The sequence below is a fragment of the Pseudophryne corroboree genome, chromosome 4 (genome assembly GCF_028390025.1).
Source record: "Pseudophryne corroboree isolate aPseCor3 chromosome 4, aPseCor3.hap2, whole genome shotgun sequence".
NCBI classification, from domain to species: Eukaryota; Metazoa; Chordata; class Amphibia; order Anura; family Myobatrachidae; genus Pseudophryne; species Pseudophryne corroboree.
Genome location: NC_086447.1, coordinates 285,242,551 through 285,258,419, shown reverse-complemented (window position 1 = coordinate 285,258,419; position 15,869 = coordinate 285,242,551). Strand labels below are relative to the sequence as shown.

The window sequence follows — 15,869 nt, the reverse complement described above, 5'->3', positions numbered from 1 at the left end:
ATTCTCAGATGCAGAGCCGCTGCCACTGAGACCATGTTCAGATGGAGACTGTCAATGCTACAGCACACAGTAGCATGGGCAAATGCAGTGGGGGTTTCCGGTTGCTTATGCCCTCCTATTGGACAGCAGCTCAAATTTTGACTGCAACAGTAATAGTATATAATACGATTACTAGGGCTGCTGCAATATGCAGTTCAAGGGACAGAGTGGAGCTGCTGCACATATCCAGTATAGCAGCTTATTCTACAAAAGTTGCTGTTTGTGTGGATCTTAGTGCTCAATCAGTGCGCTGGACCAGAGAGTAGCTGCCTAGAAGAGGAGACAGGAGCCTTAATATGAGGCAGGATAATGTGTGCTTAGACAGTTCTGTTCTGTCAGTTTATGATTCTATTATGTTTATGTATGTATGTATTTATTTATTTATTATGGAATATTTAACCTTTTCCTGACCACTTGTGTCATTTTGATTCGTCAAATATGTTTGATACAGCTTGTATTTTAGACCATCTACAGTTTTAATTATTAATAATGTACTTCGGCCCTTATTCAGCACTGATTGCAATAGTCCGAAATCCGCAAATGGATGATTCTTGGACTATTGCGCATGCGCTGCAGCCACACAGCACGTGCATGGACTTTAACAGTGTGTTTGCATCCCGGTAGGATGCGATCGTACTATGATTGACAGGGACGGGCGTTATGGGGTGTGATCTGGACAGCACAGGTGTGTCTGGACCATTTTAGGGGCTGCCGAGTGATGTCACACGTGGCTGCTGCGAGGTAAAACATGGCACTGGCGTGCCTGCATACCCAGCCATGCTACATACAGTATGCAGGGGATCCCACACAGCTTTCTCTGCCGGGGAACAGAGAAAGCTGTGCAAAAGGCTGCTTATCGCAGTGTTGCCCTGCGATTTTGCCAGCTGGCATTAATATCACAGGGCACACTGCAGTATTTTTTCACATTAATTATTTTTTTGAAAATTCGCCCATATGCAATGTGGGTTACTAAAAAAATTACAATTAAAGGGTTTGGAGCATTTTTTTCACGAAAACTGCTTCAAAAACCCTTAAATACATTTGAGTGATAATAAAATAATGTGAAAAGGGTGTGAAGACACCCTTTTTCATATTTTATTTGTAAAAATAATGTTAATAAATATAAAACTCCCTCAGACTCCCGCACTTGCTCCAGTGTTCCGCAGAGCAGCACATTGTGGATTGCATTTGGAATCCCCCCACTAGAAACCCTTCATTGGCCACTGAGGTTTACATAAAGTGGGTGTTTCAGGTCTTGTGCATTCTGGTGCAGGCATCTACACTGGGGGAAGGCTTTAACTAGTGCAATATTTGCAAATTATTGCTGGCATGACTCCACAGACAAATGCAAGTGCGGATGCTGCAGCGTCCACCTCTGAGTCAAGCCCTTTATCTCATTATACACTGGAAAGTATATGTAATACAGTATTAAGTATTAACACTGTCTATGGTCTATAAGGAATCTGGTTACAATATTGACATTATGCATGGATCAGCAGCAAAGGGTTAGGGTTAGGCTGTTGGAAAGGAGTTTAGGGTTAGGCACCAGTAGGAGAGCTAAGGTTAGGTTATGAGAGGGAAGGGTAGGGTTAGGCACTAGGGAGAGGAATAAGGGTTAGCATTAGTAATACTCACTGGCTGAAGTCATGCGGGATACACTGGAAGTCATCAGTCCTGGAAGGCACTGCTTGAGCCGGACCCATTATAGCATGTTAGTCACCACTAAACCACAAGGGACATTTTGTTGACATTATAATCATGTCAATATTTCATCAGTATTGACATAATAAATGTCAATGTGATCAGTGTCGACATGCAGCGCATGTCGAAATTCTAACCATGTCAACATTCTCATGTCTTTATTATAAATGTTAACATGGTAGGAAAAAATATACCACACCTGGTCTATTGCAGTGTTTCCCAAACAAGTCCTCAGGGACCCCTAACAGTGCATGTTTTACAGAACTCCTAGTTTGTGCACAGGTGAATCCATAACTGGCTGATACAGTTATTACAAATATACAAAAGTGCTGCTAATTATTTCAGGTGTGATACTGAGGAGATCTGGAAAACATGCACTGTTAGAGTTCACTGAAGACCAAGTTTGGTAAACACTGGTCAATAGTATAAGCTGTAGGGGAGAGAGTCTAAAATATGAAATTTTGTATTAAACACATTTATCTCGTATAAATAGCTTCAGGAAAGGTCAAACATCCCAAAAATAAATTTATATCTATTATATGAAAATCACTGCTGATGAAAATAATATTCAGTAATTGCAGCTGCGGCACTGCTTGCACTTCACATGTGCAAGGCGTGTTCCCCAGTTCCCAGTATGCATTTTGTGCACGGTACATGTGATGTTCAAGGACACACTGCAGTTGTGATAATGGGACAGAAGAGGACAAGGAAATGGGGAAAGTTTAATAAGTAAGTTTAATGTGAAGGATTTTAGTAGGGGGTGGGACAAAGCAGGAGCAGCTGAGGTGACTCGGCAGATGCTGGGTCCACTTATCAGTTCACCCCAAAAACCAAAACAAAAAGAAGTGTCCACATCTCAGATTTTGACTAAAAATGTTTAGTTAAGAGATGATGCCAAAACAACTATGTCTGCAAAATAGCTTAACTGACAATAGTTTATTAAATATTGAGGTTTCAATTTATTGTTTACTACTCGCGGCTTCTTTATCCAGTTTATTTGAAGTATCATGGGTGTTTATTAAGGAATCCCCACAAAATTTGGACGCTTAAGGTAACTTTTCCCACCGAATCCAAACCGAATTACTTTATCTGCCTTACATTTCAAGTTACGGCAAAAACGCACATTTTTCGAACACAATTAAAAATGCAAGGGTGAATCACCATTAGATATCTCCCTTTTTTTAGGCACTTAACAAAGGTATACATTACTAAAACAAAAAAAAAATCAGCATGGTACTCTGTTTCATAGTAGAGAAAAATAATCATGAAGTTGATGCTTGAGAACTGTTGTACCGCAGACATAATTGACACAAGAAACACTGGTAAAAAAAACCATACCAAAAAATTTCACAAAACTGAGGCAATGGGATAACACTCCTATACAGACAATGGCCCTCATTCCGAGTTGATCGCTCGCCAGCTGCTTTTAGCAGCATTGCACACGCTAGGCCGCCGCCCTCTGGGAGTGTATCTTAGCTTAGCAGAATTGCCAACGAAAGATTAGCAGAATTGCTACTAAAAAATGTCATGCCGTTTCTGAGTAGCTCCAGACCTACTCCTATCTTGCGATGAATGCAGTCTATTTAGCTCCTGGTTTGACGTCACAAACACGCCCTGCGTTTGGCCAGCCACTCCCCGTTTCTCCAGCCACTCCTGCGTTTTTGCTTGGCATGCCTGCGTTTTTTAGCACACTCCCTGAAAACGCTGAGTTGCCGCCCAGAAACACCCACTTCCTGTCAATCATACTACAATCACTCGAGCGACTGAAAAACGTTGTTCGAGCTTGGGTAAAACTACAAAGTTTTGTGTGAAAGTACTTAGCGCATGCGCGCTGCGTACCATGCGCAGAATTGCCATTTTTTCACTTGATCGCTGCGCTGCAAAAATTGGCAGTGAGCGAACAACTCGGAACAATGAAACTTAACAGAAAATGATGAGAATGGTATTCCCTTTTAAAAAAAAACCCTGAAACTTTCCAGAGAAAGAGAGAGGGAGACACAGAAAGATAGTCAATCGTGGCAGCTGTTCCTCCAAAGTGCACATTTGGTTGTCTTTTAAATATGGACTGCCATATTACTTCAGTATCTTCTCAAAAACAATTGGATTATATAGCAAGCACCACTTTACAGATGAAGAAAAATAACTTTTGATTCTGAGAACTGAAGTTTCAAATGCAGTAACCTGTGATTTTGAAACTTCAGTCTGCTACCATCATAAAAAGGTTTCGCAGTTAAACTATGAAGAATTTCAGAAAACATGCTGTAATCCTTTCTTGTCTCACAAAAAAAGAAAGTCAGAAAAAGTTGAAGAGTTTTGTCACTGAAGTGGGCTAGAGAACATGATGAGTCAGTGCCAAGTCATATTGTTATTAAGCCAGGACAGAAACTTTGCCCAAAATGCAGAATTCAACTGTCACACTGGAGGGACAGTTAAATATCTAGCCACCTGCACCAGTCTGCAAGCAGTGGTAACCCATCACATTATGACACCTTTGGACCTGTATTGCTGGGCAAATGAAAATATACATGGCATAAAGTTTTTCTACTTGTCACAAAATTAAATACAAGACTGCAAAACTAAGCTGCACAGCTGTCTAGAAACAGGAAATACTGTGGCAGGAACACACATACTCATCACAGATTTCTGTCTATTAATAATGATGACCACACATATTCCTATTGTCATCAGACGACATGAAGACAGCAGGAACGGAACCAGTTAGTGTTACTACAGTATAACCCCAGTCACAAAAAATGTAGACAAAAGTGATCTGCAAACTAGAACATACAATGCAACAGTGTAGATAACTTCTGGTACTTTAGGTGTATTATACAATGTAATAAGGAGGAACAAGATGTGCTAGTACACTTCATGAAACCAAACAACAAATGTGTTGTCCTAGCCTTCATGAGTTGATAAGTGTTTTCTTCCTTTTATTCACTTCCTCTGAGTAACGGATTTGCCTACTATCCAAGGGATTACTGGAAGGCAGTACAGGTTGAGTATCCCATATCCAAATATTCCAAAATACGGAATTTTTTGAGTGAGACTGAAATAGTGAAACCTTTATTTTCTGATGGCTCAATGTCCACAAACTTTGTTTAATACACAAAGTTATTAAAAATATTGTATTAAATGCCCTTCAGGCTGTGCGTATAAGGTGTGTATGAAAAAATGAATTGTGTGTATGTACACAAACTTTGTTTAATGCACAAAATTATTAAAAATATTGTCTAAAATTACTTTCAGGCTGTGTGTATAAGGTGCATATAAAACATAAATGCATTCTGTGCTTAGACTTTGGTCCCATCACCATGATATCTCATTATGGTATGCAATTATTCCAAAATATGGAAAAATCCGATATCCAAAATACTTCTGGTCCCAAGCAATTTGGATATGGCATACTCAACCTGTATACGCTGTCTGCTGACACTTTAAGGAAAATTACAGACCATTACAACAGGTTTCAAACAAGGGAAACATAATGTAACTAGGCGATTCATCACACCGTCGTTTGTGGCTACGCCCCATTGACCCCTGCACACCTTTGAACATACGCAGGCCGGTAGAGAACAGATGCAGAAATGCAGGGCAGTATAGAGGGCATACAGAAATGGGGTCCGGTTGAGAAAAGATAGAGAGGCGTAGGGGGGGGATGTACAGAAACGCTGTGCGATGGGTAAAGGATAGGGAGAGGCAGGGTGGTAGGGAGAGGATAAAGAGAGGCAAGGTGTTACAAAATACCGTTGCAAACGGCTATGACCCGTTAACCCCTGCACGGGCTTCAGCTGTGCTATAATTGTTATTATATGGAGTATTACCTGCAAAAAATTTTATGCTAGTGGGTAAATATTGCAAGGGGGATGGGCGTGCGATTGTCAAGGGGGCATAGGCCTTTGTGAGGGCGTGAAGAGTTGCCGCAGGGCACAATGAATAACATAGTGTAGTATATACTGCTAGTGTATGCAGCGCAGCTTATACACACAGTGGCCACAGGTAATGGAGCCGCGTATACACACAATGGACACAGGTAGCAGCGCAGCTTATACGCACAGTGGCCACAGGTAATGGATCCGCGTATCCACACAGTGGGCAGAGGTAGCAACGCAGCTTATACACACAATACCCACAGGTAGCAGAGCCGCTTATACACACAGTGGCCAAAGGTAATGGAGCCGCATATCCACACATTGCCCACAGGTAGCAGCGCAGCTTATACACACAGTGGCCACAGGTAATGGATCCGCGTATCCACACAGTGGGCAGAGGTAGCAGCCCAGCTTATACACACAATACCCATAGGTAGCAGAGGCGCTTATACACACAATACCCACAGGTAGCAGAGCCGCTTATACACACACAGTGCTCACAGGTAGCAGAGCCGCTTATACACACACAGTGCCCACCGGTAGCAGAGGCGCTTATACACACAGTGCCCACAGGTAGCAGAGCCGCTTATACACACACAGTGCCCACAGGTAGCAGAGTCGCTTATACACACACAGTGCCCACAGGTAGCAGAGCCGCTTATACACACACAGTGCCCACAGGTAGCAGAGGCGCTTATACACACAGTGCCCACAGGTAGCAGAGCCGCTTATACACACACAGTGCCCACAGGTAGCAGAGGCGCTTATACACACAGTGCCCACATGTAGCAGAGGCGCTTATACACACAGTGGCCACAGGTAGCAGAGCCGCTTATACACACACAGTGCCCACAGGTAGCAGAGGCGCTTATACACACAGTGGCCACAGGTAGCAGAGCCGCTTATATACACACAGTGCCCACAGGTAGCAGAGGTGTTTATACACACAGTGACCACAGGTAGCAGAGCCGCTTATACACACACAGTGCCCACAGGTAGCAGAGGCGCTTATGCACACAGTGACCACAGGTAGCAGAGCCGCTTATACACACAGTGACCACAGGTAGCAGAGCCGCTTATACACACAGTGGCCACAGGAAGCAGAGGCGCTTATACACACAGTGGCCACAGGTAGCAGAAGCTCTTGTACACACAGTGCCCACAGGTAGCAGAGCTGCTTATACACACACAGTGCCCACAGGTAGCAGAGTCGCTTATACACACAGTGGCCACAGGTAGCAGAGCCGCTTATACACACACAGTGCCCACAGGAAGCAGAGGCGCTTATACACACACAGTGCCCACAGGAAGCAGAGGCGCTTATACACACAGTGCCCACAGGTAGCAGAGCCGCTTATACACACACAGTGCCCACAGGTAGCAGAGGTGCTTATACACACAGTGCCCACATGTAGCAGAGGCGCTTATACACACAGTGGCCACAGGTAGCAGAGCCGCTTATACACACACAGTGCCCACAGGTAGCAGATGCGCTTATACACACAGTGCCCACAGGTAGCAGAGCCGCTTATACACACACAGTGCCCACAGGTAGCAGAGGCGCTTATACACACATATTGCCCACAGGTAGCAGAGGCGCTTATGCACACAGTGACCACAGGTAGCAGAGCCGCTTATACACACAGTGACCACAGGTAGCAGAGCCGCTTATACACACACAGTGGCCACAGGTAGCAGAGGCGCTTATACACACAGTGGCCACAGGTAGCAGAGGCACTTATACACACAGTGGCGACAGGTAGCAGAGGTGCTTATACACACAATGACCCCCGGTAGCAGCGTCACTTCTACACACAATTCCCATAGGTAACAGAGGCGCTTATATACACAGTGGCCACAGGTAGCAGAGTCCTTTATACACACAATGACCACAGGTAGCAGTGGTGCTTATACACACAATGGCCCCCTGTAGCAGCGTCACTTACACACAATTCCCATAGGTAACAGAGGCGCTTATACACACAGTGGCCACAGGTAGCTGAGACACTTATACACACAATGCCCACTGGTAGCAGTGTCACTTATACACACAATGGCCACAGGTAGCAGTGGCATTTATACACACAGTGGCCACAGGTAGCAGCGCCACTTATACACAATGGCCAAAGGTAGCAGTGTCGCTTAGACACATAATGGCCACAGTATTAGTGTTTCTTATTAATCCAATGTCCATTGGTAGCAACTATACTCACAGAAGTTCAGTGTGTGTATGGGGGGGTTTGGAAAGGGGGTTGGTTCAGTGAGGTGGAGGTGCGTATCCATGCCGCTGATCACCACGATTCAGGGAATCACTTGTAGCGGCTGTGGATGGTGTCCGAGGTGCTATGTGTGGTGGTGGGGTTGGTGCGGGAGGGGATCCAGAGGTGTTGCGGGTGGTGGAGGGGTGGGTGCAGTGGCACCGATGGTGGAAAGGGTGCAGAAGTGCTGTGGGTGGGGGAGGGGTAGGTGTGGAGGGGGAGTGTAGATGCTGTTGGTGGGGGAGGGGTGGATGTGGGGGGTTGTGGATGAAGGAGGGGGTCTGGAGGTGATGTGTGTGTGGGAGGGGGATGTAGGGGGTGCGTTTGGAGGTGCAGGGGGGTAAGCTTAGGTGATGGGTTTCAGAAGTGCTGTGGGTGGGGGAGGTGTGGGATGGCACGGATGGGGTATGAAGATGCTGTTGTGTCGCAGGTGGGGCGTGGATGTGATGGATGCTGTGGGTGGCCCGGGTGTGGGAGGGCTGGGTGGGATGGAGCATGCGGGGGTGTAACGGGGGGTAGAGGTGGGTATGGGGGTGGGGGAGGTGTGGGGGCGCAGCGGGCGGGGAAGGGGCGTCTGACGCAGATGTGGTGGATGCTGTGGGTGCCATGGGTGGGGAGGGGCGGGTGGTTAGGAGGGTGCAGGGGCGAGAAGTGGGTATAAGGGTGGTGTGGGGGTGCCGCAGGTGGGGTGGAGGGTGCGTGGGTGTAGGAGGGGGGAGATGGGGGTGGGAGAGGTGCAGGGGTGCCACGGGTGGGGGAGGGTGGGGGGTTTGCGGGTTGTAGGTGCTACGGGTGGGGGAGGGGGCGTGTCCCGCGGGTGAGGGATGGATGTGGTGGGTGCCACGGGTGGGGGGGTGCTGCGGTTGTTGGGGGGAGTGCAGCGGGTGGGGGAGGGGCGGGGGTGCTGAGGGTGTGGGTGCTATGGGTGGGGGAGTGGGCAGGAGTGCCGCGGGTGGGAAAGGGACGTGTGCCGCGGGAGGGGGGCGGATGTGGAGGATGCTGTGGGTGCCATGAGTGTTTTTGTGGGGGAGGGGTGTGTATGGAGGTGGTTGGAGGTGGTGCGGGGGTTTTGAGGGTGGGCCGGGGGTTTTTGCGGGTTGTGGGTGTTATGGGTGGGGGAGGGGGCGGGAGTTCCGCGGGTGGGGGAGGTGTGTGTGCCACGGGTGGTGGACGAATGTGGTAAGTGCTGTGAAAGCCGCGGGAGGGGGAGGGGCGGGGGGTGCGGATGTGGTGGATGCTGTGGGTGGGGTGGAGGGTGCAGGGGGGGTAGGTAGAGGTAGGTGTGGTGTGGGGGAGGTGCGGGGGTGCCGCGGCTGGGTGGGGTGGAGGGTGTGGGGGTGTAGCAGGGGGAGAGGTTGGTATAGGGGTGGGGGAGGTACGGGGGTAGTGCGGGTGGGGGAGGGGCATGGGGTTTTACGGGTTGTGGGTGTTACGGGTGGGGGAGGGAGTGCCGCAGGTGGGGGAGGGGTGTGTGCCGTGGGTGGGGGAGGGGTGCTGCGGGTGGGGGCGGGAGTGCCGTGGGTGGGGGCAGCAGTGCCGCGGGTGGGGTGGATGTGGTGGATGCTGCGGGTGGGAGGGTGCGGGTTGCCGCGGGCCGTGTGCCGTGGGTGGGGGGGGGGTGGATTCTGTGGGTGGCGCAGCGCGTGTGCGGCGGGTGGAGGTGTTGGATGATGTGTGTGCCGCGGGTGGGAGGGGGGCTGGTGCGGCTGTCAGCGTTTGTCCACAATTCTTCTCCACACTGCGCCAGCGGTTATTGAGAGCGCCGCTTACAGTCCCCGGCTGCACTGTCACCAGGGTGCAGGGACTGGAGGAGTGAGAGAGGGGAGTGGACGGAGATGGGGAGGGGACTGGGCGGGGATGGAGGGGCAGAGGGAGGTGACTGTTCCTGCTCTGCATCCAGCCACCCAGATCTGTGCCTTTGACTCCGCCCAGCGTTAGAACGCCAGGCACCGAGTCACAAGGCTAATATATAGGAGATTGTTGACTCAACTTTAGTTATGGACTCAAGTAATGTTTACGTTTTTAAATTTCATGGTTTCTTGTGTTAATTATGTATGCGGTACAACAGTAATCGAACATCAACTTTATTTTTTTTTCTCCACTATTAGGTACCATGAGTACCATGCTGATTTTTTTGGTGGTAGTAATGTATACCTTTGTTAAGCACCTAAAAAAAATGGAATATCTAATGTTGATGTAACCTAGGGTTTTTAATTCTGTTCGAAAAATGTACGTTTTTGTCTTAACTCAAAACACAAGGCAGATAAACTACAGCAATTTGGTTTGGATTTTTGGGTCCAAATTTTGTAGTGATTCCTTAATAAACACCTGTGATACTTCAAATAAACTGGATAAAGAAACCACAATTAGTAAATAATTTAATACATTGGAAAATCAATATTTGATCAATTAATTGTCAAACAGTTAACCTATTTTGCAGAAATAGTTGTTTTGATATCTCTCAATTAAGTTTTTGTAAAAATCTGAGATGGGTGGTGGACACGCCTGGTTGAACTGATCACGGAATGATCGGCAGTGTCTCATCTGTAGGAGAAGCTACTGTCACTGAGCAGATGCAGCTGCACCATTCCCTCCCTTACACTGCAAGTAGTGCTAGTAAAAGTGAATTATATACTGTACAATTGCTATTATAATCATGATTCAGTCAGTTAGTTGGGGGTGTGTTGGTGGTGTTCAGTCATACTGGAAGCCCCCCCCCTCCTTCATTTGCACATGGGTTTTTCTGTTGAGTCATGTTCACAGAGGGAAAACTTTGACTAAGTTTGATCAGTACGGAACTCCCAGAGACAGTGGAGGCTCCCACCGCTTCGCACCAAGCCCTGAAGGAGCATCTCTATCTTCAACTGTACTTGTGTGACTGCTGATCCTTCACTGCCCCACGACAGCTGTATGTTACGTGCACTGTACTCGGTACTCTGGGAACAGGGTGGACAAGCTCCGAGTACAGGAACATAATGCTGCAATAGATACGGAGCTCGGCAGCAACCCCTATGGAAACCTGACTCCGTTGTCTCACCCTCGTAGTCCGCTTACGCCTATGAGACTATGGTTTCTTGGGCCCACGGCAGCCGCGTTTGAAGGGCGGATTATGTCTGCCCAACTCCGATGCCCCCCGGTCTTAGTTGGAGACAAGGCGTAAACTGAGATGGGATGATGACAAGGGGAACCTCTAACTAAAGACAGAAATACAGAGTTAGGGGTGCTACAGAACTAATTGAAAGTATGCGCGGCTCAGCCACCAAGACTAACAACAAAGGCAATACTGTCCACACGCCTACACGACACTGTCGTATACCGGCGAGGACAGCCAATGCAGAACCTCTGCAGAAACTCCAAAACAAATATATCAAGATGCTGCGGCCTAGGTCGAGGGATGCGACAGAGCCGCTACTCACGGAACCGGTATGAACACAGGCAGACGGATGGGAACCACAAAGCCGCAGTCACAGGCTCATAGAACAGGAAAGCCAGACAGATATCTTTAACAGGCTCCGGACAACAGGACTCAGGACTCTGGACTCAGGGCTACTGGATCACAGGAACACACCAGGGCAGGAAGCAGCTCACAAGAAGCTGACAGGTTCTCACTGAAGGTAAGAATGCAGGTGGACTGTAGTAACTCCAGATTATGCCAGAACTGATTATGCAGGATTCCACTATAAAACAGGGCCTGGACACCGATACAATATAGGACATGAAACAAACCAGGAACATTCAGGCATCTTTTACAAATGTCTATCACCAGCTCAGGACTGCAGAGTTAACTAGGTAATAAGGGAACACGCCCCAATCAGGATGGCTGGAAGCCAGGCACAAGGTAATTGCACAAACACCTGCAGGTGAGAATTAACCCATAGAAAACAGGCTGCAATTACACAGACTCACCACCGGCGGCCAACAAGAGTCTTCTAAACAGATACAGGGGAAATCCTGGCATGTAAAAAAGGAATTATAATACAAAATACATGAACAGAAAGTAACAGGAATGAACCACTGCTTGTGGTTCATAACAGTACCCTCTCCTTAAGGGTTTACTCCGGACACCCCATAAAATCCAATGGGAACAGAAACATAAAATACATAACCAAAATGCAATACCGTGGCTCATAACACTGTGCAACCACTGCTGCTACAACGGGCCAGCCATCAGATGGCTTTACTGCACACAGCACGGCTGTCCGCCTGTCACCTCTAGGTCCGGAAATACTTGAGCCCCAGTCTCCGGGCTGTTCCTGCCTTGGGAATAGATCTACTCTCACCCTTCAATGGTCGCCAATGCCATCTTGCAGCCTCTTGCTGCTACCCGGTCCCTGGCTCCCTGTCCTGTCGGTAGTGTACCCGGGGTCTTCAGGTAAGCCCTTTGGCACTCTGCTCTGGCTGTATGGGGAAGTCCTGATCACTGGCGTAGACTGCGGCCAGTCTTTTTGCTATCTTACTTCCGTTTAATCACGGGCGACAGCTCCTGTTGGCTTCTCCAGGCAGGCTCATGCTGCATGACCTTAATGCGCTGAAGCATCTCTGCTGCCTCTTTACTTGCACATTATACAGAGCATATATATATATATATATATCCTGTATATTTATATATATATATATATATACTGTATATATATATATACATACATGCACACACACACACACACACACACACACACACACACACACCATATTTGTGTTTTTTACTCTTTTTGGGGGGGAGGGGGACGCCAAACTCTATCATGCCTCCGGGCGGCTTGGGAGAACTTATGCCCCTGAGTTTGATATTAAAACGCTACAGAATAACAGAGTAAATTCAGGACTGTGTAAAACTTCTCTTACACTTTTTACAAGTTAACAATACTGCCCTGTCCACCTTTTACAAGCACCAGGAGGAATAATCACAGCCCCAAACCCTTGCTACCTTTTCCTAGGTGGTTGTGTTGTGGCAAATTGAAAGGGTGAGCCTCTTTCCAAGGGTAGTAAGGCTATCTTATATTCATCACACGTGCTGTTGCTTAGTCAGCATTTTTAGTAGCTGATAAGGATTCACTGATTGCGGAATGTACTAAAACAGGGAAGCGGTAAAATCCCTTTTTTCATGGTTTTTACTGTATTTCCAAATGTACTAAAGCCCTGTCTTCGGGGATCCGACGCAGAGAATAACATGAGCTAAAGCTATAGCTGGCATTACCCTATAGAAGCCTTTGGGCTTCTTTCTGTGTCTCGCTGTGTCCAATCAGATCCCTCCCAGCATGCCCTGTGGCCACTGCATGTTCAGATGGACTCCTAGGTTATAAACATATGCAATTAGTATCAGTGTGATGTCTGGCTTTCTGTGGTGGGATGTACACCGCAAGGTATGATCCTCTGTGTTTTTTTTTAAATGGTATGAAAATTAATCCTCCTTGTCTAAATCACAAATGCTAGCCAGACAACCTATAAACCTGATGCAATTTAGTGACTTAGGGGGTGATTCAGTTAGGATCACTTTTGCACTTTCTTCCTTCATTTGTGACAGCAATTCTGCAATCAATGCAATCGCAGTCTAGGATGAACATTGTGACCATTGGTCACAATGTTCATCTGTGATGGCAGGCTGAGAAAAGGAACTGCTTCTCACGATTTAGTCCTCCGGAAAACAAGGACGTCACATCCCTATTTTCGGCAACACCGGCCACCCAGTCCCTCCCCCCAAATGCCTCTGCCTGTCAATCATCCATGTGATGCGATTGCAGAAACTGTTCTGCACATGCGTAGATCGGGTCCTGCATATGCACAATTTCCCAACATTTGGCAAATTGCAGGCTGGATCACGATTGCTATCCAACCTGAATTAGGCCCTTAATACAGAGATGCAATGGTATTATATGAGTTGAAAACAAAGAGCTACTGAATGAAGCAGCATTTTAGCTTAAGGAGGGGGATTAAGTTGTTCTGTTTGTGATTGGCATGTACTGTATACTGACATGTGAACAATTAAAACAACTGAGTAGATACAAAATGTTTATATTTTCTTTGCAATTGAATTTCAGAATATGCCACAGATTCAATTTCTCTAAAGGGGGTACACACGGAGCGATGTTCACTTAATTTCTAAGCAATCTAACTAGATTGCTTAGAAATTGAGAATACATCGCTCAGTGTGTAGGGATGTGCAGCCCCGCTTGTTGCTATCGCCGACTCTAGATTGGGCATGCATGCACACATCGCGCTGTGCTGAGCATGGGGGAGAGATGTGTGCTGAGTGGTCTTTGACAGATCGCTCAGCACACATCTCCAGGAGAAATCTCCCATGTGTACCCCTCTTAAGACTTAAAAAATTCAACTGCCTCTTAATAAAACCTGTAAAATCAGTGTATAGGGCTTTCAGGTCTCTGCATTTTTGTCAGTAGTGTTAGAGACAGACTAAACCATCAGAGAGGAGGGGGCCCGAATGGAGGAGTCTGCACACCAGCCTCCTCCTCTCTTAAAGTGCCCCTGGAAAGGTATACAGTAGGTTAAGGCCTGGTGCACATTCTATAGGTTTACACTGAAAGTGTATGCAGACATTACAATCATAAATCAATATGTTAATCTTGTAATACATTTTGAAAATCCATATGAGTTGTCATGCCTATAAACTAATGTATATATATTATTTTGTGCTAGTTTATTGGAAGACCGTACCTGCCGGCATACTGGACTCTTGGTTTTCATTTAAGCCGGTGGGGATATAAAACTCTCAATGAGGTGAAAGATGTGGTTGAAAGAAACAGAGCCATCGATCTACCATATGTAAGTAAAACAAGATACATACACCTAGCGTGTGCATACACATACACATACGCACATGCACGTATGCAGACATGCACAAACTCTCACATGCATTTCAAAGGCCACATATGCCTCTTTGGATCTGTACCATATGCCCTACATTCTGCAGCACTTTACCGATGGCCACTGGTGGCATCAAACCATTGACTGGGAACTATAAATGGTTTTGACCCATCATTGCTGTGGGGAATGTCAAGCAGCGGACCAATCAGGGAAGTGTGAGGAGGCTTTGTGTGCCGCTGGAGGATAGGCCTAAGCTCCATGCCTCCAGCGCCAAAAAAAGAAAAAAACATTGCCACCTGACATTAGTTAATGGGAGAAAACCATTGTATCTCCTCCGCCAATCAATGACAAACCAATGATGAACATCACTACAGAGGTCTATCACATCAGTATCTGTCAGATTTAATAAACAAGTGATATATTAATGCATTTTGTCTTTAATAAACAAAGATAAAGGATCTTGGAAGTTAATCAGCACGTTGCACAAGAAACAAAGCAAAAAACAATATTTTAATATGATGAGCCAAAGGTGAACTTGTCACAATGCAGCTATGTAACACTAGACATTTCAATAAATACAGACAAGCATGCATACAGTAAATACATAAATCATTATTGCCTACTTTTGAAAAATAATTTCAGAGAGATCATAGCTTGCATTATTACATGCTGCACTGAGAGTAGTGTGCCATTGAGGGCGGCATGTCATATTATGCCTAGTGATGTGCACCCAACATTTTTCGGGTTTTGTGTTTTGGTTTTGGATTCGGTTCCGCGGCCGTGTTTTGGATTCAGACGCGTTTTGGCAAAACCTCCCTGAAATTTTTTGTCGGCTTCGGTTGTGTTTTGGATTCGTTTTTTTTTTTTTTACGAAACCCCCTCAAAAACAGCTTAAATCATAAAATGTGGGCGTCATTTTGATCCCATAGTATTATTAACCTCAATAACCATAATTTCCACTCATTTTCAGTCTATTCTGAACACCTCACACCTCACAATATTATTTTTAGTCCTAAAATTTGCACCAAGGTCGCTGGATGACTAAGCTAAGCGACACAAGTGGCCGACACAAACACCTGGCCCATCTAGGAGTGGCACTGCAGTGTCAGGCAGGATGGCACTTCAAAAAAATTGTCCCCAAACAGCACATGATGCAAAGAAACATGAAAGAAAAAAGAGGTGC

At 46.5% G+C, this 15,869-nt stretch overlaps 1 protein-coding gene across 1 annotated transcript in view; it reads left to right on the top strand.

The window, feature by feature from the left end:
* The window catches only part of LOC134909378 (maltase-glucoamylase-like), a 395,541-nt gene that overhangs the window by 30,688 nt on the left and 348,984 nt on the right, over window positions 1–15,869 (top strand). The window contains exon 9 of the mRNA XM_063916182.1: window positions 14,519–14,644. Coding sequence (XP_063772252.1) covers window positions 14,519–14,644 — 126 coding nt within the window. The remainder of the gene's footprint in view (window positions 1–14,518; window positions 14,645–15,869) is intronic.